Here is a 26,771-nt window from a genome sequence, read left to right on the forward strand (position 1 = left end):
AAAGGCTTGACTTATCCCTGAAAAGAAAATAAATTTCAATAATCAATGTTAAAGGCTGTGAAGCTATGAAAACTCCCTATAAAAGCTAGTCATTTTTAGTTACAGCCTGATGCACAAACATGAAGAGTTTCTTGTCTCCTGAACTTCAAACATATTTTAAATAGCTTTTATTGAGAGTAATCTGATACCATGCAGTTTATCTACTGTTGAAACCACGATGTTGCAATATGCTAAGAAATTTTTCCCTTAACATAAATTGAAATTATGTTAAAATATTTTAAAACTTCAATATTCTCTTTATGTTTTACACTATTCCATGAGTCCTGTAGTAGCTAATTTCAATTTATTTGACCATTCATGGTACCATATAAAGCTCACTCATGTTTTTTCTTTAGACTATAGAAGTAGAATCTGCAGAAGTAGAAGAAAAAAGAAAAATTGTAAAAGTGGATGAAGAATTTGCTACAGCAAAAGCTGAAGAAGCTCAGGCACTGAAAAATGAATGTGAGAGTGACCTGGCAGAGGCAATACCTGTCATGGAGGCTGCAATTGGTGCTCTTGACACTTTGAAGGCAAGCTGATCTAAATTTCAGCATTTGAAAGTGTTGTTTAACTCTCTAAAATGAACTAGGAATTTAGAAGAATATGAGATAACTTAGATGACACAGAAGTGTATAAAAAATATTCTGACCTGGAATTTTTAAAACATAATTTTATTTAATCATTAGTTTACTGTTTATTAGCATTTATTTAGTTTTTATTTTCCCTGCATAAGGGATATTGATGGATATTGTTAATCGTGATGGTAACACTGTATCATCCCTTCTAAAAGTCCTCTAGTACCACTCGTTCATTGGTAATGGTGTTATAATTCCTCTTTTTTTCTGTCAGTTCATTTATTGGGTGCTGAGACATAATACTTGTCATAATTTTTTTACATGTATTTTTTATTTTAGCCTTCTGATATAGCAGTTGTCAAGACAATGAAAAATCCTCCATCTGGTGTCAAACTTGTCATGGCTGCTGTCTGTGTCATAAGAGAAAAAAAACCTGAAAGAATTTTAGATCCTTCAGGATCTGGAGGCAAGGTAAAATGGCAGACAATTCTCTGAAATAAAAATTTAATTCATGTTCTTCTCAACACTTATCCAAAATACAAGATAACCCATGGTCCATTAAAGTAGTCAAGTACTTATAGCCTCTACCCAGGATTTTACTGAAAACTTTCAGAATTCCTTATTTTCCAAATTTTGTAATGTGCCAAATTTAATTTGCTGTACTAATTTCTTGAGGATAGATAATACATAACTTCCCTGAGGCACTGTTTACTTTTTGGCTTTAAGTATGATTGGAAGGAAATGTTTGATCTGACAGACTTTCTGCTTTATTGGCTTCTCAAGGAGATACCAAGTTATCATTATTAAATATTAATGAGTTTTGATTAAAAGAGGTTTGTAATTTTTTGTATGTGTATTTGTTTTAAAGCCTGAAAAGGTATTTCCTACTATGTTTTGTAGATTTTGGATTATTGGTCTGCGAGCCAGAAAATGCTGGGCAACATCAATTTCTTAAAGGAGTTGAAAGCCTGTTCCAAGAAACCCATTCCAGTAAGGCTTTTTCAGTAATTTTTACCATGCAGACACTTTCTTGCAGGGGAAGAAAAAGAAAATGAGAAGATACTATAGTGGAGAGATCATTTGTCCAAATTCAATTAGTTTATTCTGAACCTGTGTCCTCTTAGCCTCATTTCACATATTGTGTTTTGGGAGTTGATTGGGGTTTTTTGGTGGAACCAGTGGACGTTTGATCCACATCCACCCTTCCTATGCCTTTTTCTTTTGCTAGTTTTTCTAGATCAGTCATTCAGCATTATAAACTTCTTTTTGTAATTGACTGCCCATTGCTGCCTTTCTTAACATCTTTTTCTAATTGTATTCTTTTGATTGAATGAATGATGACAAAATGGGTAATATTTTGTTAATTATACTGAAAGATATAATAAATGCAGAAATGTGCTAGCTATATAACCTTTCAAATATGATTGTTTCTCCCAAAGGTCTTGCTATCCAAGAGTGTGATTTGTGCTCTTTGCTGAATTCACTGGAAATGGAATATGCTTTGTCCTTAATAGAATATGCTTTGCCCTTTATAAAACTGATCCCCAAAAGTAGGCACAAACAGTTAAATTTTGCATTACATTAGGAGAAATGAATTTTTATAGTGATCCCCAAAGTTGTGTATTGAGAAGGAGATAGCAAATATTGAAATTGGTGTGTTTTACACAAAGGGCTGTGTAAATTAAGGCTTCTATGTGACTGTAATGCTCTTAGCACTTAGGGAGCTGCCACATGGAAGATACAGCAAATGCGTGATTAGAAAGGATAAGGATTGGATTAGAAAATGAAAACGGAAAAAGACCATGAAACATGATAGGAAGATCAAAAAAATCAAATGAGCTGTGATTTCTACAACAGTTAATGCTGAATAGTTCTTTCTTATTTCATTGTGTAGAGAAATGGCAATCACTCAGTTCAATTTTGAAGTGTCAGCCACGAGATCTGATGGGCTATAATGCTTTTGTTATCCAGGAAGCTGTCATGCAGAAGATTCGGACTGAGTACCTGACTAATCCAGAGTTTGATCCACAAGTGGTGGCTAAAGCTTCCTCGGCAGCAGAGGGTTTATGCAAATGGATTAAGGGAATGGAAGTGTTTCACAGGGTGTCAAAGGTGTGGTTTTGATCCTTGCCCCTCGGTGCTATGGAATCTTCCTTTGCTCCATGTATTCACCCTAAGCATTTTAGTTAATAATAAAGCTACAAAAATGTACTGAAAGCATTTGTTTATTGGTTGTGATTGAATAGGAGATTGAACCCAAAAAAGAACGTTTAAAAGTGGCAGAGGAGTCCTTGGCAAAGACAGTGGAACTATTGAATCAGAAGCGAGAAGAACTTGCAGCAGTTGAAGGCCGTTTGGCTGCTTTGCAACAAACCTTCGCTGAAAAGACGGAAGAAAAGGCTCGTTTAGAATTCCAGGTTGATTTGTGTGCTAAAAAACTGGAACGAGCAGAGAAGTTGATTGGAGGCCTTGGTGGAGAGAAAACAAGGTCAGGTTAAAGTTCAAATATCAGATAAAACAACCACTGTAGAAATAGAATTTGAAATTCAGTTCTCTAAGCCTTTAATGCTGTATTTCTGTCTGAGGACTGTAACACTAAAGAATGTCTGGGCCCTTGAAATATTCCTAATTGTTTGTAACATAAAAATAAGGGCAGCAACATTGGGAGAATTGTAGAGAAAATCTCTTCCAAATGAGGTTTTCATATTCTTCACCTATTCTCACCTAAAATGAACAAGGTAATTTTTAACAAGTTAATTTTTAACATCAATATCATTAATGTGGAGGTTTCAGCATGACTTTTTTCTGTATTATCTGCTTGTCATAGATGGAATCAAGCTGCACATGATCTTCAAGAGGAATATGATAATCTGACAGGAGATATTCTGATATCAGCTGGTGTAATAGCATATCTGGGAGCTTTTACTGCTGGCTTTCGACAAGAGTGTACCAAAGATTGGAGCAAACTATGCAAGGTTAGAAGGTTATCTTAGAGTTAAATAAATGTTTGGGTTTTTTGAGACTGCTGCAAAAGGCTTCAAAAATCCCTTGTAATTTCTTTTATATGAGCCTAATAAACCTCATGGGTAAAGCAATGGGATCAATTCTGCTGATCCAATATTTTGTAGATTTGAATTTAATTAAATCAGCGAATTTCCCCCACGCTTAAAAGTAGGATATCAGAAAACTAGAGACCATCATTGATTTTGTAAGGCTTGATTGTTACTGAAGTAAAATCTCATCATTTTCTGTATTTTGCCTTTAAATGAAAGAATTAAATTTAAAATGCAATTATGTGTAATGTAAAATGTTCTATAACTTAACCATCAAATATTTTTTTGTTAATTAGATGGTTGATTGTGCTGTTTGCAAAGGGACTCTTCCAACATACTTATATGAATGCCATAATTCATCAATCAAGTGATTTGGAATCACTTAAAAATGCATTAAACAGTAACAAATCAGCATTGGACTGCTGTACTGAGTTAATAGAAGATACAATTAGATATTTCCAGCTGTGTATGAATTTCTTGGGTCATAACTTTATGTAACAAACCTCCCACATTATGAATGTACCAAAAACTGGACAAATCTTACAAAACTTGAGGAGAGAGTAAATATTTAGTGGGAAAATGTAGTTAATTATTGAAGGTATGGTTTTATTTTCCCCAAGATTTTTACTTACACATGACCTATTTCAATCTCTTAAAAGAAAATGCACATCGTCATTTTTGGGTTGAAGAGGCATTTAATAAAGATGCAAAGAAACACAGAATAAAGACAAATGTTTATTTTGTGGGTTTTTTCCCCCTCTTTTTCAGGAGAAAGATATCCCTTGTTCTGAGAATTTCTCTTTGAGCAAGAATCTTGGTGACCCAATAAAAATAAGAGCCTGGAATATTGCTGGTTTGCCAACTGACGTATTTTCTATAGACAATGGGGTCATTGTTGACAATTCAAGACGTTGGTAGGTGACAAAAAGGTTTAATTTTCAAATCCAAATAAATTCCCACTTTAAAAAAGAAATCTCAAAACAATGTAGCTTCTGTAGAGCAATATAATTGAAAAAGGAGTGGGATCTTTATATTCCAGGGGGGAGGTAGAGCAATATTTTACAAGAATTCTGCATTCTGGTTATTTTATGAAAAATGTTAAACGTTTTTTGCAGCTTTTAAAAGTATTTCTGCTATTACTTTTCAAATTATTTAAAAACACTTATGCATCCATTATTCACTGATGTCTTAAAAAACCGTAATTAAATTGTATCACTTCTTCTTGACAGTCTGATACAGAAACATGTTAAATCGTTTAAAATTTTGAAAAATGCCTGCAAGCACTGAGAAAACTGTCCTGTATTTTCTAGGCCATTAATGATTGATCCTCAAGGTCAAGCAAATAAATGGATCAAGAATTTTGAGAAGGACAACCGTCTGAATGTTATCAAGATCAGTGACACAGATTATATGAGAACCGTGGAGAACTGCATTCAGTTTGGGACTCCACTGCTGCTAGAAAATGTTGGAGAAGAACTAGACCCATCTCTTGAACCTCTGCTGCTTAAACAGACTTTTAAACAAGGTACAGCAGAATTGACTTAGAAGCCTGAAGGAGAGGACATTGATGTTCAGTTTACAGTCTCTGGCACTGCCTGATGTATTTCATATTGCTCTTCTCTTGCCTTACTTCTGCCTCTGGTAAGAGCAGGGTAATTGCACAAGAGCCTGAAGTTTTACTTTTTAGTAAATGTCATTTGTGTCTATCATGATAATGGTTTTATGTGAAAACCTTCACCATATCAGTATAGGAGACTAAAGTTCTGCGAAGGGAACATTGTCAGTGAAATTGTTTTGCTTGTTCATTTTGATAATATTTAATTATTAGCATTAATATTTGCTAAATTTTGCACAAATCAAGAAAATCTGTCAAGGCATTTTGCTTAAGGCATCGCTTTCACTGTACTTAGCAAGTACTATGAATTTGGTTTTCGACTTTTCCTCCTATTAGATGACAGAAAAGGGCACAAAAAGAAAAGTATTCCTTCCTTCTTACCTAGTTTGTCTTTATTGGTTTTCTTGTTCAGAATTAAAAACAAAAGGAAAGTAAAGCTCAAACACTTTTTTTTTTCCTTGTGGTTTCCTCTTTCAGACAAGTAATTCAAGGAAAGAGTAGTCTGTAAGAATATAATATTTGGGAATAACTCCACAGCTCTCTGTTGCCATCTCTAGTTTTTCTATATGCAAATTGGAAATACAGTAGTAATTGGATTGACTTGATTTCATCTGCCAAGGGTGATCAGTGGCCCCACTGAAGTCTGTGAGAATTTTTCAGACTATCAGATATATTTACTTATTTTTACTTTTCAGGAAATTTGTCATCAATGAGATGTTTGCTTCTATTTAATGACAAAAGTATTTTTTGTAATTAATAATTGGAGTAGATAAGTTTTCTTAATGTTTCTCTTCTTAACTTTAGGAGGTGTGGAGTGTATTAGGCTTGGTGAGAGTGTTATTGAGTATTCCCATGATTTCAAGTTTTTTATTACCACAAAACTAAGAAATCCACACTATATGCCTGAACTTGCTACAAAAGTTTTATTACTCAATTTTATGATAACACCAGAGGGACTTGAAGACCAGCTGCTAGGTATTGTCGTAGCAGAAGAGAGGTAAGTCTCTCTTTATGGTAAACAGCCATTAAAGGTTTTTATGGCGTAATTCCAAGGAAATGAGAAATTAATTTATTGTATAGAAAAATGAATGTTACATGGTGTAAATGTTGCTCAGAAACAGCTTTAACTAAAAATGTAAAAGTTTATTAGGGAAGTGTTAGGGGTAAGTGTCCACAAGTTAATTAAAATGGCAGATGTGAAGTAGTTGTTTTTTCATGGCAATTTTCTCCTGAAATATTCCTTGAATGCTAGAAAACTATGTAAATATTATTTGGAGTTTAAATCATTACTGTTATTTTTCGATGTGACTGAACTGCCAGACAAGGGTGCAGAATTATGAGGATTTCATTTTAATTTTGTATGAAATAAATGCAAAGTACCTCTGAAACTGATTATGGATCATACGTGAACCCTCACAGAGGCACAGAGAAGTAATATCTGGGTTGAACAGACATGTCTGTGCAATTGGGCTAAACTCTGTTTGCTAACAAAAGTGTTTCCAGCAGTAAACTGGCTCTGCATATCACTTGGTGGGTTTTTTTCAGGCAGTAGGGATATAGTAAAGGAGAACTAGGATGCACTGTCATTTGCAAAATGCTAAGATGTTAAAGAGTAGATCATAATTTCCAAATACTGAGTAGAAGTCATGCAAAGAAATCTGTACTCACCAGTATAAATAGATGTTAAACAGTAAAACCCTGCTTAAACTGAAAAGAATATTCACAAATAACTTCTTGTAGGAAGAGGGAATAATTTTCATGGGCTTCTTTTGTAGCCAGTGCAAGATGAGCATTGACTGATTTTGGGTTTTGTGTTTTTCTTCATTAGACCAGATTTAGAAGAGGAAAGAAATGCTCTCATTGTTCAGTCTGCAGCCAATAAAAAGAATCTACAAGAAATTGAGAAAAAAATTTTAGAAACTTTAGAGTCATCTGAAGGTGATATTCTGGAAGATGAGACTGCCATCCAGGTCTTGGATTCTGCCAAAGTCATGGCTAATGAGATCACAAAAAAACAGCAGGTAAGGAGTGTGTATGTGTGCTTCCCTCAATAATACTGAGAAATTAAATGTTAAAATTTGCAGCCAGCAGAAGGTCTCTGAATTAGATGCATAGCACAAGGAGCAAATTCTGTACTTGTGAAATGGGAAGAGAAATAAAATTGGATCTGTTCTAGAATCTTCACTGCTAGTTTGTTCAGCCTTTAAAATGTTTTAAAGCATGTGCATCTGTAGTGCAGGTAAATAGATCAGGCAGTACTGGGGTAGGGCCAAGTGCTCATTTTACCTACTGGGGTGGTGCCTTGTGGAGCAGAAAAGTCACGTTACTCTGGTGTGACCATGCTGTATAGAACCGTTTCAGTACTATTACTAAATAGTAATGTTTCTGTAGAATATTAAGAGTATTAAGACTATCAAAAGCTGTTTGTCCCCTGCTGTTGATGTGCAGATTGCAGAGAAGACGGAGCTGAAGATCGCGGAGTCGCGGGAGGCGTACCGGCCCGTGGCACAGCACTCGGCCGTGCTGTTCTTCAGCATCGCAGACCTGGCCAACATTGACCCCATGTACCAGTACTCCCTCAGCTGGTTTGTTAACCTCTATGTCAGCTCCATTCATGACAGGTAAAGAGAGTCTGCTGTAAAAAAAGGGGGTTTTGTTCTCTTCTTATGAATAGTTCTCTCCATTTGGAAACAATTTACCTCCTTAAATGCAGGCTTTTGAAGGGTTGTAATTATTAATGAATTAATTGCTCTTTTTAGTTACTGTTAAAGTAAATGATGAACTGTAAGCACGTGCCATATTTAAGTATTTTTAAGAATGTGACTTAAAATGTGAAGTCGGTTTCTGACATAGGCTCCATTATGAACACTAAGTGCCAGCATTTAACTGTGGCAAATTGATTTCAGCTCATTATTTTGCTTGGGACTCTTAAAAGTCTAAAGTCTTTCAAAAAGACAGGGAGTATAGTTGAAATTTTGGAAAAATTGGCACCTAAGTCCCTTGTGGAGCATGTGGATCTAATAGAAATCCTCCACAACCCTAAAGAGATGAGATTTCTCAAAAGATTGCCCATGTTACTCAGTTTGAAGTCTCAGTTTCTCACTTCTTCTCTTCTTAGTAATAAATCCAAAATTTTGAAGAAGCGACTTCAGCATCTAAATGACCACTTCACCTACAATCTGTACTGCCAAGTGTGTCGTTCCCTGTTTGAAACAGACAAGCTGCTCTTCTCATTTTTGCTGTGTTGTAATCTGCTCATGTAAGCTCATTTTTGTGAAGTCTCTTACTAACAGAAATGAATGATTTTCTTATCATGGAAGCAGGTACTGATGAGCTGGGATGTTATTGTGCACACTGATAATAATGCCTTTGAACTATGGTCATGAATACTTTGGGTTTCCTAAGATGTGTAATATTAACAAATGGAAGGATATCTGCATGTATCACTACTAAGGACACATTATGAAAAAAAAGTGTGTCAATGGTTCTGTCAATGATAAATCTGTCTTTAAAGAATCTGGGTAGTGTTACATAGCATCCTTATGTCAAAAACAATTGCTATTATTTAAGAAAACATTTTAGAATAGGCAGCAATGTGCAATGCCAACAACTTCTAGGTTTTTGTTTTTCATTTTTCTCTTCTCTCTCTGTTATCTTTTTGCAAAACATCATGAGATCTCAGATGGAGTCTTCTCCTTTCCACCATCTTTTTAGTTTTCTCTTCCTAATTTTGTGTGAATACATTATGAAAGGAATGATATGCTCAAAATTGCACAACCATAATGTGCATACTTAATTAATTGCAATGTGTACTCATCTGTACATGGATGTTCTTCCTGGGCCAGTTTGTAAGCCTACTGTAATTGCAGAACACATTATTTTCTGCAAAGCCTTTAAAAATCAGGAATAACTGCACTTAAAAAAAAAAAAAAAAAGGCAAGCATTAGGAATAAGTTCTTCACCAAAAGCGTTGTCAAACACTGGAACAGGCTGCCCATGGCAGTAGTGGAATCACCATCCCTGGAAGGATTTAAAAGCTGTGTAGAGGTGGCACTGAGGGACAAGGATTAGTGGTGGCTTAGTAGTGCTGGCGCAACAGTTGGACTTGATGATCTTAAAGGTCTTTTCCAACCTAAAAGATTCATTGATTCTAAGATTTACCTCTTGAAACCCTTACTTTAGTCTGAATCAGACATTTTTACCATGCAGTTTTTTAATAATATAGAATATTAAGATCTGATCTCAGCTCTTACTGAAGTAGAAACATTTCTAAAGAGCAGTGAAGTGTAATTAAATTAACAACTATTCATATTATGTAAAATTGTATCTCAATTACTGATTTTTATTTTTTTTAATATAGGGCTAATAATGAAATAGAACATCAAGAATTTTTGTTCTTACTAACTGGAGGTGTGGGTCTCAAGAACATTCACAAGAATCCAGATCCATCTTGGCTATCAGATAAGAGCTGGGATGAATTATGTCGTGCAAGTGAATTCCCAGCTATGGAAAGACTGAGGTATAGTAAAATACTGATGTGAATCAGCCTGAATTGGTTTTGACCAATACATATGTAACGTGCTGAAAGAAATGTTTGCTATATGTTTTCCAAATCAATGCCAGAATGCCAGTGGGATAAAACCAGCCCCCTTTTTTCATTATCATGTTCGTTTCACTTACTCCAATCAGTCAGATCACTAATGATAATATTATTTAATAAAACTATTTTTTCTAAATTATTGAGGCATTGCCTAACGAAACTTTTCCTTTGAAATGTCTTCTTGATAGGGGAACAGTGTTTTAGGGGTTCAGTGAAAGCCAGAGGTGGTACATGTAGCAGAATTCCACTGCAGTTCTGGGGAAGGAGTTTTTCTAGTAAACTCTGTTCTCCTGAACTCAGTACAATTTCACCCTGGGTTTAAATAGGATTTAACCCTAAATGCTGGAGCCAGCGTGGCTGTAAAAGACTTCTATAAAACAGCTAACTGAGTGCAAGTATTTGGAGCATTTGGATCTGAGTGCAGTAACACTGCTCTGTTAGAAGTTCTTTGAGGTTTTGTGCTTTGCCCCCTTTGGAGTTTTAGTAGCAATGTGGATGATGATCCAGCCTTAAAATAGCCTGAGGGTTTTCCCATTGCAGAGGACATATTCTGCATGTTGCATGAAGGAAAAGAATTTTTTTGCCTAGTTGAATTTCCTGGTAATTTTCTTCAGTTAAAGTGTGGTGTTTTCCTGAAAAAGTGTAGGCATAAAATTCACCCAGACCTATGAAGGTCCAAGCAGTCCTGACTGGAGGAACAGACAGAACTTATTGTCAGCTTGGAGCCTTTCAGGTGGAGTCTCTCCTCAGCAGCATGGTGGAAAGAGATTTTTCACCGTTCAGTTAGGAGAAGCTCAACTGTGGGATTATTTTCTGATACAGATATGAGGTGGCTTAAATGACAATACAGTGTAGTTTGCCTTTGATAAATGTAAAAGAAAAGACTCCAGGTATTTATAGTACTTGTGGTTTTTTTCTCTAGGAGTCATGTCTCTGAAAATATAGGTGAATGGCAAAAAATGTATGATAGCAAAGAGCCTCACAACTTTCCTCTACCAGCAGAGTTGAATGATACATTAACTGAATTACAGAAGATTATAGTTCTTCGGTGCTTAAGACCAGACAAGGTAAAATGATCCATTATGGAGTGTTTGTAGACTGTGCCATGCCTTGTAGCATAGTTTGCACTGCCTGTTCCAGTAACTCATCTGCTCTTCATCATATTTATTAAGGAAGTAAATGCTGTTCTTATTTTTCAAGTAACCAATACAAACACAAGCATCAGCTGAAATCTTTTTTTCTGATGTAATTTAATGAACCTTTTGGAGGATTCTAATTTTTATAGTTTTCTTGAAGTATTTGTTTGTGGCCAGGCTGTTCCCTGGTGCACCCAATATGCTTGAGAACAGGACATACTAGTCTGAAAAAAATACATAGGGTACCTACTACCATGTGCTTTCATACAAAGGATTTTTAAGGCAAAAAGAGATAAAGTGTGTTGATTCCAACAACCAAGATGAACTTTTAACAAATTGTCTTTGGTGCACTTAACAAATTGTGTTGCGTTTTCTTTATGAACTATCAGTGTTAGAATTTTAGGCATGTTGCAATTGCTCTCTAGAATTAATTAAAAATAATTACATTAATATTTTCTAAGGGAGAATACGCTTGTCCTCCACATCAGGAAAAGCCTGAATCAAAGTCTTAATGTTATTTGAAGTACATTATTCTTTTTTTTCTAAAAGCATTATTATTCCTATTGTAAGGAAAAATTAAGGGGGGAGGTGTCAACAAGAGGTGAAACCTTTGCTTCTGGATCATTCTGCAAGACTCAAATCTCTGGATATCAGAGAAGTGTCTGTAGCTTTAGGAATTTGGCATAAAAGATGGTGTCAGATTTGCAGTTATGTCTATGTTAACGGTTTGTATTTGCCTTTTTTCTACCAGATTGGTCCAGCTATAACAACATTTGTTACTGAGAAACTGGGAAAGAAATTTGTAGAGCCACCGCCTTTTGATCTAGCAAAAAGTTACTTAGATTCAACTGCTACAGTCCCTTTAATATTTGTGCTGTCTCCAGGAGCAGATCCCATGTCTAGTAAGTATACATAGAAAGAGAGAACAGAAATGTAGCACAGCTTTTCAATTTATAGGCCTGAAATTCCCCTTCAGTGCACAATGAGGATTATTTTGCACTTCTGCAAGTAGATTTGAGTGCATTATGTCAGAGTGGTAGAATTCTGTGCCCCTTAAAAATGGGAATTTGTATGTGCGTGTAAACAAAATAGTAATAGAAGCTTTTCAATATTTTTTTTTCTGACATAACTTCTTTTTAATGAAGAATCTTGTGCTTTCTGTTCAAGGCCTCCTGAAATTGGCAAATGACAGAGAGATGGTAGGAGATAAGTTTCAGTCCATCTCATTAGGACAAGGACAAGGACCAATAGCTACAAAAATGATTCAAACAGGAATGGAAGAAGGAACCTGGGTTTGTTTACAAAATTGTCATTTAGCTGTCTCCTGGATGCCAATGCTGGAGAAAATATGTGAGGAGCTTAACAGTGAAAAATGTCACCCAGAATTCAGACTTTGGCTTACAAGTTACCCTTCACCAAAGGTATATGTATTGCCCAATAATCTCTGTTTAGGGAAAGTTGATGGCATTTTTAGGGAATTTTTATATACCTGAATGAGCTGATAATACAAAACTTCTCTGAAATGTAATGAGGCTTTGAAGAGATAATTTAACCAAAAAAGGAAATTTAAAAAATAATTACAAACATGATAATATCAAGCTTCCTTTGTAATATTTTGATACTGTGATGTGCAATGTTTTGTGTACTACTCAGTGGAGCTGCAATCTGTCAGCATATATGATTAAGAAGGTTTTTTTGCTCTCACACAAATTCAAAAATTTAATCTTGCGTTTCATTTGTGAAGTGTTGAACACCAATAAAACATTCTAAAATACAGGTTTGTTATTTACAGCAGAGTCTTAGTTTCTTGATGCCTTGGAGAATTTTTTATAAGCTGTTGATCTTTAAAATGTAATTTTTTGCAGATAATTGTTTATGTAAAACAGAACAATAATATCTTTTTAATATAGAATCTGTTCCATGCTTTCTGAATGCAGTTTTGCTATTTTTTATTTGTAGTTTCCAGTAACCATTCTGCAGAACGGGGTGAAGATGACAAATGAACCTCCTACTGGTCTCCGGTTAAACCTGCTGCAGTCATTTCTTTCTGATCCTATTTCTGATCCTGAATTCTTTGCTGGATGCCCTGGAAAGGAGCTGGTAATGTGCTTATCTCTTGAGAAGTTTTTGGGGTTTGCGGTTTTTTTATCCACATATATATTGATTTCTGTCCAGTGAATAATTGCAAACTAAAATTTTTACTATGGTTTTGGAAATTAGGTTTTGCAGTGATAAAGTTAGTTAGTTAAGAGTTACCTCTGCCAGGTAATTTAATGTAGCAGTATTTAAAATGGTTTCTTAGGCTTTATTAAATCACTTACATGTTACACACACATAGTACACAATGTACATGGACTCTGAACATTGATGACAAGGGCATGTCTGTCATTATTGAGGTGATAAGCACTGAGGAGACCTTTTCTTGCTACCAGGGACCAAGTACTGCAGTGCCCATACATCTTATTGATCCCTGGTGAACCACTTAGCTAATCATTACCTGTGAAGGAAGTGAAAAACGGTGGGATCAGAGATATGAGTTATCAATATACATAGGTGTGACTGCACCTAAGGACTTGCATCAAAAATACATTTGTACTGTGTGTTTGTCTAATGAACCTTAAAAATAAATACCTGGTGCTATTGGAATTCTTATGAAGTCAGTTGTCCTATACAGGAAAGAACATCATGGTACTTGAGGAACTGGTTAAATGTACTTGCATATGTGGCACTGTGTGTGCACTTGTTCCCAAGGCAAAAGCCACAAGGTACTTAGTGGTGGCCTGGATTTATACCTGGATGGAGCGTGATAATCCAAAGGTGCTCTCTGCACAGCTTACACACTACCATGAGCTTATAGACTAGTTAATAATGATTTTCTCTTTTGCTTTTCTCAAAGATATGGGAGAAGCTGCTCTTCGGAGTTTGTTTCTTCCATGCTCTTGTTCAGGAGAGAAGGAAGTTTGGGCCCCTTGGTTGGAATATACCCTATGGATTTAATGAGTCTGACTTGCGAATCAGTATCAGACAGCTGCAGGTAAAATCATTGATTACCTCCTAAACTCTGATCTTGCCAAGCACAGCTGGGAGTCACAAGGAGCAATACTGTGAAGTGTTCATAGATATTCAAGACTTCAGCTGTAAAGGCAAGGAATGTCAATCATATTATAAATATTTTCAAAATTACAAATGACACAAAAAATTCAGATTTCTACAGACATATGGAATATAATGAATGTATGTGAGTATTATAAAAGTTAAATTAGTTGTGTACAAGAGCTCACTGTTGCTCTACTCACTAAGTAGCACCATGTTAATGACAGTCACCTATTAGGGTGGTTAGTAGGATGAAATATTTTTTACATGTGTACTGGTAGTTAACAGAACCTCAGACTATTCTCCTTCCCTGAGATGAAATGCTGAACACTACTTGACCCTGAACCTATTCTAGGCACTGTGTAGAAAAGTCAGGAGAGTTAAAACTGAATGACAGAAGTTGAGGCTGAAGATTGGAAAGTTACCAAGAAGTTAATGAAAGAAATTGGAGGGTACTGAAGATTAAAAGATAAATTAAGTGAAATGCATGTTTATTTCTGGTGCAGAAAAGTGTCCATCTACAAAGCTTAAACTGGATAAACTATCCACTTGTAAATAAATCAAGAATGACTTGGATGACTGAGTAATTTTGATATTCATAAGAGGCTTTTAGTATTAACTCCTCTTGATTTTAAACAATAATTTAACCTGAAAATAAGATTTCAGAATTTGAATTTCCAACAGCTAGGGAGAAAACTCCATAAACTGCAGCTTACACACTCTATAGCTTCCAGCATTTCAGTCTGTTAGGTCACACTGTTGTTCTGCAGATGTTGCAAGTCTCTAGAATTGCTCATATTTCTGTTTCAGTTATTCATCAATGAGTATAGCCACGTTCCTTTTGAAGCTGTCTCTTATCTAACTGGGGAGTGTAACTATGGAGGTCGAGTGACAGATGACTGGGACAGACGTTTGCTGCTGACAATGCTGGATGACTTCTATAACCCAGATATAATTGAAAATCCTCGTTACACTTTTTCTCCCAGTGGCAACTACTATGCTCCACCCAAAGGCACATATGAGGAGTACATTGAGTTTATTAAGGTAAAAAGTAGCAACGAGATTTTGCGCTGTTTCGATGATGTGCTAAGAAAGCAATCCTTAAAGGCTTCTCTGCCTTAAAAAGGCAGTTTTGCAGCACATTAAATTGTGTGCTCAGGTTCCTGCCTGACATCTTTGTGTGATCCTTGCTATGATCTAGAATGTTTCTGAGAGGGGATTAATAAATAGATTGGAGGACATGTAGCATAGACAATTGAGAATTCCTTGGAAATGGCTTTCTGTATGAGAGGTGGTGGCTCAATCAGCAGTAATTCTGGCTGCAGATACCTGCCACTAAGGTCCTCACTCACCTGCAGTTGAAGTCAGTGGTAGTTTTTCACTCGACTTCTTAAAGAAACCTTGGATCAGATTCCTGCTGCTTAATGTCACACAGACTTCTTTTTTATTTTGTCCTAGAATCTTCCCTTTACTCAGCACCCAGAGGTATTTGGCTTGCATGAAAATGTGGATATTGCAAAAGATCTTCAGCAAACTAAGACCCTCTTTGAATCTCTGCTTTTAACACAAGGAGGAGGCACTCAGGGAACTTCTGGGGGTGTTGACAGCACTCTTTATGCAATTGCAGATGATATTCTCAGCAAGGTATTGTATTATACAAATGACTTCAATTTCTCTTTTTACAAAGTAGAAATTCCTTAACTTGAATCTTGTAAATTCCTTAACTTGAGTCAGTGTAAAGTAGATTTCATGTTGAAGGAAAAGCATTCTGGAAGGAATTTAGTGCAATGTGAAAGTAAGAACTGGTGTGGCTGTAACAGACCACAGCTATATTTCAGTTGAAAGAAGTTTTATTAAATAGGCAGAAGACAGGAGAAGGAGAGAAAACAGCAAAAAGAACTTGAAAGAACAGTTCATTTGTTCACATGAACAAATTTAAAATTAATAAATTGAAACATATTTATAACTTTTCATGATATTAAAAATTCTCAGTTTTTTCTAAAAGATGAACATTAAAACCCCCATAACTTTTATTTAGATTGAACTACTGAACACTGTATTGATAAGATACTAATCAGAAAGTTTAGTGGTATCTAGTGCTCTAAAAATCTTTACATTTGCATACCTTTAATGTAAAATCATAATGATCTGTGGAATGATTTCTGAATGTGTTGTCATTTCTGAATGTGTTGTCATTTCCAGCTTCCAAAGGATTTTGACATTGAAAGTTGCCTAATTAAATATCCTGTGAGATATGAAGAAAGTATGAACACTGTGCTGGTGCAAGAAATGGAAAGATTTAACAAGTAAGAATGTTCTATTTTATTAAATGTACCAGAAATCATTCCATTTATAAAGAAAAATTTCCTACAAATCATATTCTCTAAGCCCTGTTATGTGAAATATTTTTTTTCTTCCCTTCTAATTGCCTGCAGTGATATCTGCAGTCCAAGCACCATTGCTCCTTGTAGACAGTCAGAGTGTAGGATAGATGTCAGGGAAAATGAAGTGGCAAAATTAACTGAAAGATAAAAGAAGGGAGTATGAGGAAGTACTGGGAAAAGAGAATGCAAACAATATTTTATATGCTTTTTCTTTTAACTTCATTTTCCCTTTCACAATCTTTATCTTCAATTTTATTTTATTTTATTTGTATTTCTGGTCTATAGAGTAATAGGGTTAGAAATTGTGATACATGCACAGTTATACTTTATGAAAGCTTTTCCATGATAGACATATTTCTGTGTATTTCTTTATTGTCTCATATGTGCTCTGTTTGACGTTTTTACTTTTTTCCCCCTTTTTCTTATGCCTTTTTTCCTTATGCCTGATTTTCACAATTATTCTCCTAAGACTACAAACCTAGAATTGCATTTATTTTTCTCCTTGGGTCCTCAGTCTCTTTTTTGACTTGTTTTCTAATTTTCTTTCTTATCTTCGCCTGCCTCTCCATTCCTTTTTCTGGTTTTTCTGTGTCCTCCTTCTTTTCCATTTGTCTCTTCACATCTGCTACTTAATTTTCTCCCAAATGCTCTCTGGCCATAAGTCTCCAAGTTATCCTTATTGCAGACCCTACCCACCTCTTCTTTTGCAATCTAAACCTTTTTCCTTCATCTAGTATACGGTGGATACATTTGGAGTTCCAAATTTATCCTCTTGCCAAACAATTCAGAGGATATCAGAGATAACAAAAGAATTTATTACTGTTCCTAGTCTTAAATAAATCTGCACAAATGCACAAATCCATGACTTTACAGACATGGCTTATTGTGCATATATCTATAGAGGTATATAGACATAAAAGCTGTAAAAGTACGTAGATGCCTCCATAATCCACTTCTTTTATTTCTTTCCAGTGACACTGTAATGTTTAACAAATGGGGCAAAATGTGTGAAAATTGTTTTGTTTTTTAATTCTAGTTTAATCCGAACTATTCGCATTACTCTCATTAACCTGAAGAAAGCCATTAAAGGACTGGTTGTTATGGATGCTGACCTGGAGGCTCTGTCTGGAAGTCTCGTTGTTGGAAAAGTTCCTGAGAAGTGGGCACAGCATTCATACCCAAGTCTAAAACCTTTAGGGAGCTATGTTGTAGATTTGCTAGCAAGGCTGAAGTTTTTACAGGTAACGTACTAGTGGCAGGGCTGCCAATTATTTAATCTACTTTTCCATATAATTTTTCTTTATTGGGAAAGGAGTGATAGGCTTTGTTTAGATTTTCTGAGTACAATTATGTAGAAAATAGTCAAAGAGTATGGGATTCCTGTCTTTCTGATTATTCAATGTTTTGCTTTCCTCTCTCTAGGATTGGTATGAATTAGGGAAGCCTGCAGTTTTTTGGCTGTCGGGATTCTATTTTACTCAAGCTTTCCTAACTGGAGCCATGCAAAACTATGCTAGGAAGCACAGGATCCCTATTGACCTTCTAGGATATGAATTTGAGGTATGGACAAGTTATAAATTAATATTTTATTAATATGACTCCTGATGTGGTGAGATGTAGTAAGTAAATCCTAACTGAAAAGTTCATTTTGCAACTGACTGCAGTCTGCAGACATGCAATTAATTATTTGGTAAGGCTGGCAGGACTAAAAAAAACATCTGTAGAAGAGGTATTCTTGACGTGATTAATTCTATCACTGGATACAGAGCTCCGCTCAAGAAAACAGCCTATCCAGTGTGTATTTTCCTGTGTGATTAAAGCCTCTTTTTATAACCTACAAGAAAGGTGATTAACAAACCCAGAGAAGTCTGCTGTCTCTACAGATATGTTTAAAAGTAGCACTGAAAGGAAGGGTTACTGTATTATTCTCAGTTTGGATTGATCTGAAAATTGGCAATTGGCATAATAGTTCAAAAAGCAAAAGAGCTGTGAAGGTTTAATGATGTGGAACACTTATTTCTTGCAGGTTATTCCTCAGGATACTGCTGATCCTGCACCAGAAGATGGTGTTTACATCCACGGATTATTTTTAGACGGAGCTCGCTGGGACAGGGCCAAGTCAGTAGCCAAGTGTTTTATTGTGGTTCTGGAAAGTTTTTTTCAGTGCTCAAACAAGACTGGTTTAAATATTTTAACTGATACTTTTCATATTACTGGAATAACACACCAAGTTAAGTCCTCTTTCATGCATGGAAAATGGGCAAGAAAAACCAAATGAGCAAGCAAGTAGCAACCAAAAAACACCCACCAAACCCCTCAAGCCACAAACAATTGCTTTGTTGCTTTCTCTCTCCAGGGGAATGTTAACTGAGCAGTATCCCAAAGTGCTCTTTGATGCCATGCCTATCATTTGGATAAAGCCAAGTGAGTATGATTTCTCTGATGCCTGAGCTATTCAACAAGAAAGTGCAACAGTGGTTTCCTTTTCTTACTGAAGATCCCTGAGGAGTACTTTTGACTGACTTACAGAGACTGAGTGTTTTACCTCGTGTGATGTAGCAGGGTTTGCTCAGGTTATTTGTAGCTCTGTGATAGCTGTCTTTCCTACTAGGAAAATAATTTTCACAACTCCTGTTTTCTTTGATTGCGAGGACTAAATCCCTGTTTTTATTTATGCACAAAATCAGGACTTACTACTGCAACTGTTGCAACTTAGGTGTTAGCAAATAGGCAGTATTAAAATTTGCTACTTTTTCTGCTTGAGCCTTCTCTTGAGGTTGGATGAATTTGTTCAGACCTGCATGATTTTAGGCTTTTGTACAAGTTCCATGTAAGCAGTCTGGGCATACAAAGAGTTCCTGCAGAGTTCTGTCCTTGGATATCACATGACTTGAATTGCAGTGAGGTTCTCTGGCAACTGGACCAGAATTGTTGTAGAGCTATGAAAAACTCATGCATAAGCCATGTATTAACTAGGTAACTATTCAGATTTTACTGTGTGTTGGAGTATTGCAAAGCTGGTAGAATCACAGGAAGGCATTGAGTCCTGAACACAAATTGTAGCTAAATTAGTTGGGTTTAAGAACCAAACAAACCACACAAGAAGAAAACCAGGTAATTTTGTTCTATTGCTTGCAAAACCATTTTGCATTTTTATTTACCTGTAAAGGTGTTACTGTAAATACTTAACGTTTGCATGTAGATTATGTTTCTGCCAAATCGATCTGCTGAATGTAATGCATTATTTTGGGTTTTTTTGAAGCTGTAAAATCGGACATAAAGGAGTCTAATGCCTATGTTTGCCCACTCTACAAGACAAGTGAGCGCAAAGGGGTCTTATCCACTACTGGGCATTCCACCAACTTCGTCATTGCTTTGAAGCTCAACACGGACCAGCCAGTCCAGCACTGGATCAAGAGAGGCGTAGCCTTGCTGTGCCAGCTGGATGACTGACTGTGGACAGTTCACATACAGACTTCACAACATCTTGTTCTCTTTGTTGGCTTAGAGAGGAAGTGGAACTTAGTGTGTAAAAGAAACATCTGGAGGTTTTTGTATTGTAAGAGGGCATACAAATACTTTCTGACCCTCAAGCTTTTGACTTGAGTATGTATTATTATTATGACCATCTTTAAAATCTGTAAGCAATACAGCTGGGATTTTAGCCCTTGGGAATATTATTAAAGTGTGAACATCCATTTTGTGCATTAGTTGAATATCACAAAACATATTTTCATGGAAAATGAAAGTAGCCTGTCCTGAGAGAAACATTACAGGTAATAAACTTGATTCTGCACTTTTGTTTTCTTTAAAAATAGTTTTTAAAAATTACTGGAGCATTCTTTCCTGATCTCCTCTAGCAAAGAACTGTTTCCACCTTGCATTCAGATACAGCCATCATTAATTCTGTGTATGGATCCCTCCATAAAATACGGTAGGAATAAGTGAAGCCCATGAAGGTCCCACTCCATCCTACCATCACTATTACAACTGGGCATCTGTGTCCCCCATTTCCCTGCTTTTTGGGTGTTAGACCAGTGTAAGTCTGGCTTTCTGAAACTGCTTTTCCCTTTAAAAACTCTATGTTTATTTTTCACTTGCTTTTTTATTTATATTAATGCAAATTGTGATTAAGGAATCAGAAACCTGTAATAATTTTAGTAGAGTTTTTGTTTGATTTTTATTTGCTTGTTTATGTTTACTTTTATTGTTTTAGTTTTTCTGCTGTCTCACTCTTAAGCAAGCTCTTTACACCACCTTCAGTTTGCTCTCCTAGGACAGCACTAAAGAATTTTCTTTTCACAGTGTAGTACTTACTGCTATAGTTCTGAAATTCTTATTTCAAAAATCAAAAGCATTGTTGCAAGAAAACTGGACTTTAAATTCCTTCTTTTGCTGGCACCACTTGTTAGGTCAGATTATTAAACATAACTGACGTGTGTGAAAGAAACGTGGAGAAAGTCCCAGAGTATCTTATGATCAGGTATTTATAGTGAGCTATTAATGGACATGGGCTCTGCAGAGGTTGTTTGCAATCCTGAAAATGTCACTTTCAACTTAATAATCGCTTCTTCAAAGGCTGAGGTCTTCCCTCTTTCAGGTGAGGAAACCCAGGGTATTTTCTCAATTCATAGGAAAATTGGTAGTATCTTTAGGAAAAAAAAGTCGTCTAGATTTAAGATGTTTATGTACTCACTGAGCCATAGTATAATCAATTACTAACAGTTTCTTGCTGTATGTGTTGCTAATATATTTCTCTTTTTTGCTACATGTGCAATTACAGAGCAAGGCCTTGTAACCACATTAGGTGGATCAGGTAACAAATTAAATGACGCAGGTTTGCTGTGAATTACTGCTGCCCAACTTTAAGATGTTTCTAGAATTATTCCAAGCTTTGTAGTTGGCATGTTGACAACTTCCTTAAATTTCCTGTGCTCATTCGTTTTGCCACGGTATTTATTTGCTTCCAGTTTTACTTTTTTTTTTTTTTTTTACCTTGCCCTGTAGTTTTGTTTTGTTTTGTTTTTTCAGGCCAACTCTTTTGAAAGACAGAAGTGGAAGCTTTGATGAGGTAAAACAGATGAGAGGTTTGAGCCTAACAGAACATCTGAGATTGTGAGTATGCCAAGAACAGCATGACTGCTTAAGCATATAATAGCATAGTCATTTATTTAACTGCTTTTCATTTCTCTTTACACTGACACAGTGATTGCTATTTCTATTACTCCAGATCTAACCTGAAGATTTAACATCTGCTTCTAATTAAAAAGCAGTGTTTCCCTACAAAAGTGATCCATGTTGTGCTGATTTGCAATGAATACTTCTGTGTATATGATTGGTGATTCTGATGAGGAAATCCCTACCCAACGAGCTATTCAGGAAAGCTTACAAGATAGGTATAAAATTGAAACAAGTGACAGTGCAACAGAGATTGAAAGGTAGTAAGTTATTCTTTCTATTTGGGGTGTTTTCTGGTCATTATTGTAAGCATTTAGTAGACCTTATTTTCCTTTGTAACTGCATGTGTTGTATTGTGCTGACCTTGTCTCATGGATACTGGAAAGCACTGGTACCCTGAAAAGTGTACCTGTTTCCTTGAAAACATGGGATGTATGAAACTTTCAGATGATGTTTTACATCAATATTTAATTAGTATAAGGCTTTATGAAAAAGATAAGTAGGTGATGTAAAATTAGACTGGTATGGGACCTTCCCCTCATTTTAGCATTTAATTGTTGGCTTTTGTGTGAAAAATTCAGTATTTATTGTGTCAGGAAAGACCAACAAAAAAAGTGTTTCAATGTGTTAAACCCTCACCAAACCAATGTAACTTAGAGAAATCTAACATGTCTTGTAAATCTGAGTATTTAAATTAAGGTATAATTATATCCTGAACTTCACATGAATTTTCACTTCTCATTTTATTCTTGTCCTGTTTATGCAGTTTCCAGTATACTGCAAGCAAAGAACATGGGCAGATCATTGCAGCAATTCGGACAGTTAAGTACAAATACACCACTCTAAGCCTATATCCCAGGAATGGCTGAGCAATGCCTACATTTTATTTGATCACCTGATTTAAGGCCAGGTTTTCTTTATATAGTCTTGGGAGGAGTATGGAAACTAAAACCAAGACATCCAAAAGCTAACTTATTAGATAGGATCATGGAAGTGGGATGGGTTCAAGTGTTACCCCCTTCAGAAATTCCAGTGCTTTGTCTCCTGAAATTAAGGGAAAACTCCAGGCCTTTCTTTTAAAATGAGCAAGATACGCTGGTGGGATAAATGGCACTCAATGTATTAGTTGCCTGAATTTTGTCTTGTGATGAGTAATGGGATATGTGTCTGTGTTAAAATATAACAGGCCAAGAGGAGGCCTTGAAGAAATTGGTGAGGCACAGTTCTGCTTTTGAAGAAGCAGATCAGCAAGGCTGGCTTCCTGTGCATGAAGCTGCAGCACAGCTAAATAAGAACATCCTTGAAATAACTTTACAAGGTACAACGTCCTTCTAGTTTTCCACCAAAAAGTTCTACAAAGCAAAGTTTGATGAATCATTCAACTTCAAATGTGTTCTGCTTTTCTGTATTTCAGCGTCCCGTGACATTACGTGGGAACAGACCACTCTCAAAGGGGAAACACCTCTTTTGGTGGCAGTAAGAAACTGTTTTGTGGACAATGTCCACTTTCTCCTGCTCAATGGCTGCAATCCCAATGTTAAAAATGAAGAGGGAGATTCTCCTTTAGTTATAGGTGAATACTGTTTTTAGGGGTGGAGAGGTGAGGGAATGAGGTGAGAATATAGTTACACATTTTAGGTTTCAGTGCGACATATTTGACTTCAATGCCTAAAATATTTTGCTATAAGGAGAAAAAAATTGTTAATCTAAGCACTGAATGTGTCTATCCCTGTCTGTTTTTCTCACATGATAATTAGCTTTCTCCATGAAGTGCAGAGTGTCATCCTCTGTTTTGCTTGGCATCATTTCTGCAGTGATGCCAGGTAACAAGTCCTTCTGCTTCTTCATGCTATCACTGCTCTTCATGTCTGCAGGCATAAAACATTGATATTCTCTGTCCACATGGTATCTCCTTGATTGCATCAGCCTCCCTTTCTCCAAAACCCGTGGTAATTGGCTTTAATTTTCAAAAATTGTAGCCAACCAGCCTCATGTATCTGCAGTATGTAGAGTGCAAAGTCTCTAAACAGTCCCTATTTAGACATTGCTGGCATTAGTCCAAAGCTGACAAGTGAAGGAGACAGGCTGACATTCTCTGTTTGCTTCTCTTTAATATTTTGTAATTTAGGAATAAGACCCCATACCTAGTATAGTCCTAGTATAGTCTCATACCCACACTCTTTGTGTGAATGCCACTTTAATTTGATCATGCACAAGAACTGTAATTCTTGATTTGTCAAAGAACCATATTTTCCCAAAATGTTTTCCAGAAGTGTTCTGTGTTTATTTCTTCTGCTTCCCTCAGTCTGGGTTATGATGCCTTCATTCTTACTGAATCTAACTGAAAAAAGTAAAGTGTGTTCTCATTGTCTGAATTCTAAAGGAACACTCTTAAGTTTCTTGGATGATCCCATACATTTTTCTGTATTGGAAGGGTGTTTTCTTTTTCAAAACTATTGTTAAAGGAGGAGAAAAAAGCCTACCAATCATCTGTAGGACCCTCAGTCCATCCTTCTGAAATGGCTGCAGCTTCAAGTCAGGGCCATCTGCTTAAAAAAAATGTAGGGAACTCCTAGATACTTTTGAAGTGCATGACATTAAAATGCACCATCCCCCAAGAAGGGGATGCATGGGATTTATCTAAAGCAGCTGTGCAGGTTACAGATAATGGGACATCACAGTTTCTATCACAGAATGCTGTCACTGGTGTTCAAGCAGCTGTGGCACGTGAAGCTGCTCAGCCTAATCTGTCCTGCTGAAGGACATTCTCTATCCTGCACAGCCTGGAAGATCGAAGGGAGAAGGAGGGAAGGGTATTGCCTAATCATTCCACCCACTGGAGCTAATGCAAATTTCTCTTTTAAGATCCTCACTGACTTAAGAGTTCCGGCTTATTAAGCTAAGGCAGCATATGAAACAGTCAGTATGAGCTTTGTTTCACATTATGGTGACTCTTATGGAGATTAAACAGAGTCTGGTGGCAGCTCCTGAGCACCAAGGCCCTGGATGTGGTCTCCATCTAGTGGCAAGGAGAGCTTTGTTCCATTACCAAATGCAGCAGAGAAAAAATGTACAGAGAGAAAAAGAGATTCCCATGAAATTATTCATTTGTATACTTAGTGCTGTCCTGGAAGCAAAGAAGAGACTTGTTGATGAGTTAAACCCTTCAATGTAGGGTGGCATTTCTCCTTGTATAAATAGCACTGCCAGGAACAGCTTTCCTGGGCTGCCATGTAACAGCAGCCATTGTGCACAGAATAGCAGTGAACAGCATCCTGTCTGATTCCTTGCTTGTTGTCCTACAGCAATTAAACTTGATTCCTATGACATTGCCTCCTTGTTGCTACGATCTGGTGCCAGAGTGAATTTGCGCTGTGTCCATGAGAGAACTGCTCTGCATGAGGCAGCCAGACTGGGCAGGAAGGCTCTGGTGCAGCTTCTCCTGGATTCTGGAGCAGATCCTGACCCCCGCAGTGGATATGGGCTCACACCCCTTGCCCTGGCTGCACAGATGGGACATACAGAAATTATGGAGCTCTTACTGCAAAAAGGTGAGACTTTATTATATAGGAGCTCATAGGAAGAGAAGGCTTCAGATACCCCTTCAAAAACAGCAGCAGAAGTAACTCACCTGACTAGAGAAAATTAAATGCTATCTGCTCTGAGGGTTGTTGTGATGTAGTGAAGGCCTGATAAATATCAATTTGTATAATATTAAAATAATATATTAATATGTAAATATTTTAGTGAGCACTTGTAATTTTTTACAAGTGCTTGAGTAATGTTTTCTAAATGCACTATCATTTTCTCATGTAGACAGGTCACCTTAGGGCATGCCTGAGAAGACTTTTTTGTGGGGAATTTTACATGATGGTTCAGCAGCCCTGGAACTGGATTGCATGAACTGTTTGGATACTGGGTTCTCTCACGTTTACAGTTACACCTGTCTGGTTTTTGTAAAATAAAAGAATTGAAATGTATTGTATGTAAGCCAAAAGCAATTGTTTTGATGAATAAGAACCAAACTCTTTGCTGGCCCAGTCCTAGGAGCAATTCTGACTGGATTCAAAGCAATTTGGACCTTCTTGTTCCCAGGATTACATAAACATATCTAAAATCAAGGATCCAACATGAAGGTTTATGCTCTCAGTGGTTCTATTGGTGAAGAATAGAATTCAAAATACCATATCACTGTGGGGTCGGAGATATTAATTACAGATGGATATTTACAGTGACTACTGTGAAAATCCTTGCTGCTTCTTCCCAGGTGCAGATGTTCTTTCACAGGCAATGTGTTGCAGGGGGGGTGGTCCTGGGAGCAGGGGAATCCAGCCAGAGTCACGATACAAACACCAATACAATTTGAGCATTGTGCTCCCGTTTTATTGTTCCGTTACACCACGTTATACTTTTTCCCAAAGTTCACGCCCCTTTCCCATGAGAAAGCCTCTAAGCAGCGGGGGAGCTGACCAGTGTATACCTTTTCCCAAGGCTGTTCAAGGCTGCCTGCTAGCAGGTCCCTTGCAAGCCTGTTTTCAGCCTGAGGCCCCGTCAGGGGTACTTCTGCAACAGCCCTGGGATGCCCAAGCTCTCCTGGGGTATCCTATATTCCACAAGGAATCCCTCTACAGCAATGGATTGTGCTTCTGTTTTACAAGGGGGATTACTGTAACACGACATATAAACAAGACGCCCGTGGAAAAGAAATATATATGGACTGATTCTTGATATATGTTTCAGAGAGATGTTTATTTCTCCAGCCACATGGCCGGGGCTCTGCCGAGGAGCTCCTACAGTCACGGGACCCGAGGGTCCTTGCCCGCACAGGGGAACACGAAACAACCAATGGGGAACAAGGCTGACCAGGGGCAGGGAAACCTCGTGCCTCCCCCAAGGACACCTCTCCCAGGACCACATGGCGGGGGGAAGGGACTCCAATGGCCACTCTGACATCAGCAACGTGCACCCAAAATAGGGGCAACAGTGGCCTCAGTCCCACGCCACCTATTTGAAGGCAGATTTAAGGAGGACAGAATCTTCTCCCCTCAGATTTTCTGAGGTAAATCTCTGCTCCAGTATTTTCCACGTTGTTCTG

The 26,771-nt window shown here is 36.9% G+C and overlaps 2 protein-coding genes across 9 annotated transcripts in view; both read left to right on the forward strand.

Moving 5' to 3' along the window:
* DNAH12 (dynein axonemal heavy chain 12) overlaps nucleotides 1-20,287 on the forward strand; it is a 59,676-nt gene extending 39,389 nt beyond the window's left edge. For 6 of the 7 annotated variants that reach the window (XM_032120970.1, XM_032120968.1, XM_032120972.1 and 3 more), the window contains 26 exons: nucleotides 396-572; nucleotides 957-1,088; nucleotides 1,518-1,607; nucleotides 2,589-2,729; nucleotides 2,864-3,105; nucleotides 3,445-3,592; nucleotides 4,439-4,584; nucleotides 4,981-5,195; nucleotides 6,090-6,282; nucleotides 7,114-7,306; nucleotides 7,734-7,906; nucleotides 8,404-8,544; nucleotides 9,646-9,804; nucleotides 10,808-10,952; nucleotides 11,773-11,923; nucleotides 12,189-12,442; nucleotides 12,981-13,121; nucleotides 13,918-14,055; nucleotides 14,925-15,158; nucleotides 15,573-15,758; nucleotides 16,317-16,420; nucleotides 17,535-17,739; nucleotides 17,921-18,058; nucleotides 18,525-18,616; nucleotides 18,855-18,922; nucleotides 19,761-20,287. In XM_032120970.1, the coding sequence (XP_031976861.1) occupies nucleotides 396-572; nucleotides 957-1,088; nucleotides 1,518-1,607; nucleotides 2,589-2,729; nucleotides 2,864-3,105; nucleotides 3,445-3,592; nucleotides 4,439-4,584; nucleotides 4,981-5,195; nucleotides 6,090-6,282; nucleotides 7,114-7,306; nucleotides 7,734-7,906; nucleotides 8,404-8,544; nucleotides 9,646-9,804; nucleotides 10,808-10,952; nucleotides 11,773-11,923; nucleotides 12,189-12,442; nucleotides 12,981-13,121; nucleotides 13,918-14,055; nucleotides 14,925-15,158; nucleotides 15,573-15,758; nucleotides 16,317-16,420; nucleotides 17,535-17,739; nucleotides 17,921-18,058; nucleotides 18,525-18,616; nucleotides 18,855-18,922; nucleotides 19,761-19,951 (4,197 nt within the window). In that variant the 3' untranslated portion in view covers nucleotides 19,952-20,287. The remainder of the gene's footprint in view (nucleotides 1-395; nucleotides 573-956; nucleotides 1,089-1,517; nucleotides 1,608-2,588; nucleotides 2,730-2,863; nucleotides 3,106-3,444; nucleotides 3,593-4,438; nucleotides 4,585-4,980; nucleotides 5,196-6,089; nucleotides 6,283-7,113; nucleotides 7,307-7,733; nucleotides 7,907-8,403; nucleotides 8,545-9,645; nucleotides 9,805-10,807; nucleotides 10,953-11,772; nucleotides 11,924-12,188; nucleotides 12,443-12,980; nucleotides 13,122-13,917; nucleotides 14,056-14,924; nucleotides 15,159-15,572; nucleotides 15,759-16,316; nucleotides 16,421-17,534; nucleotides 17,740-17,920; nucleotides 18,059-18,524; nucleotides 18,617-18,854; nucleotides 18,923-19,760) is intronic. The other variant, XM_032120973.1, reaches the window with a different exon arrangement.
* Nucleotides 20,288-20,549: 262 nt separating this feature from the next.
* ASB14 (ankyrin repeat and SOCS box containing 14) lies at nucleotides 20,550-25,627 on the forward strand. 2 transcript variants are annotated; one of them, XM_032120977.1, is made up of 8 exons: nucleotides 20,550-21,098; nucleotides 21,530-21,613; nucleotides 21,729-21,936; nucleotides 22,443-22,498; nucleotides 22,863-22,994; nucleotides 23,091-23,249; nucleotides 24,982-25,227; nucleotides 25,493-25,627. In XM_032120977.1, exons 3-8 carry the CDS (start codon nucleotides 21,812-21,814, stop codon nucleotides 25,504-25,506), a joined length of 732 nt encoding a protein of 243 aa, XP_031976868.1. In that variant the 5' UTR covers nucleotides 20,550-21,098; nucleotides 21,530-21,613; nucleotides 21,729-21,811; the 3' UTR covers nucleotides 25,507-25,627. The 2 variants fall into 2 exon arrangements, with proteins under 2 accessions (XP_031976868.1, XP_031976867.1); XM_032120976.1 differs by having other exon boundaries at nucleotides 24,982-25,627.
* The last annotated feature ends 1,144 nt before the right edge of the window (nucleotides 25,628-26,771 follow it).

This window comes from Corvus moneduloides, chromosome 11, assembly GCF_009650955.1.
Source record: "Corvus moneduloides isolate bCorMon1 chromosome 11, bCorMon1.pri, whole genome shotgun sequence".
Taxonomy (NCBI): domain Eukaryota; kingdom Metazoa; phylum Chordata; class Aves; order Passeriformes; family Corvidae; genus Corvus; species Corvus moneduloides.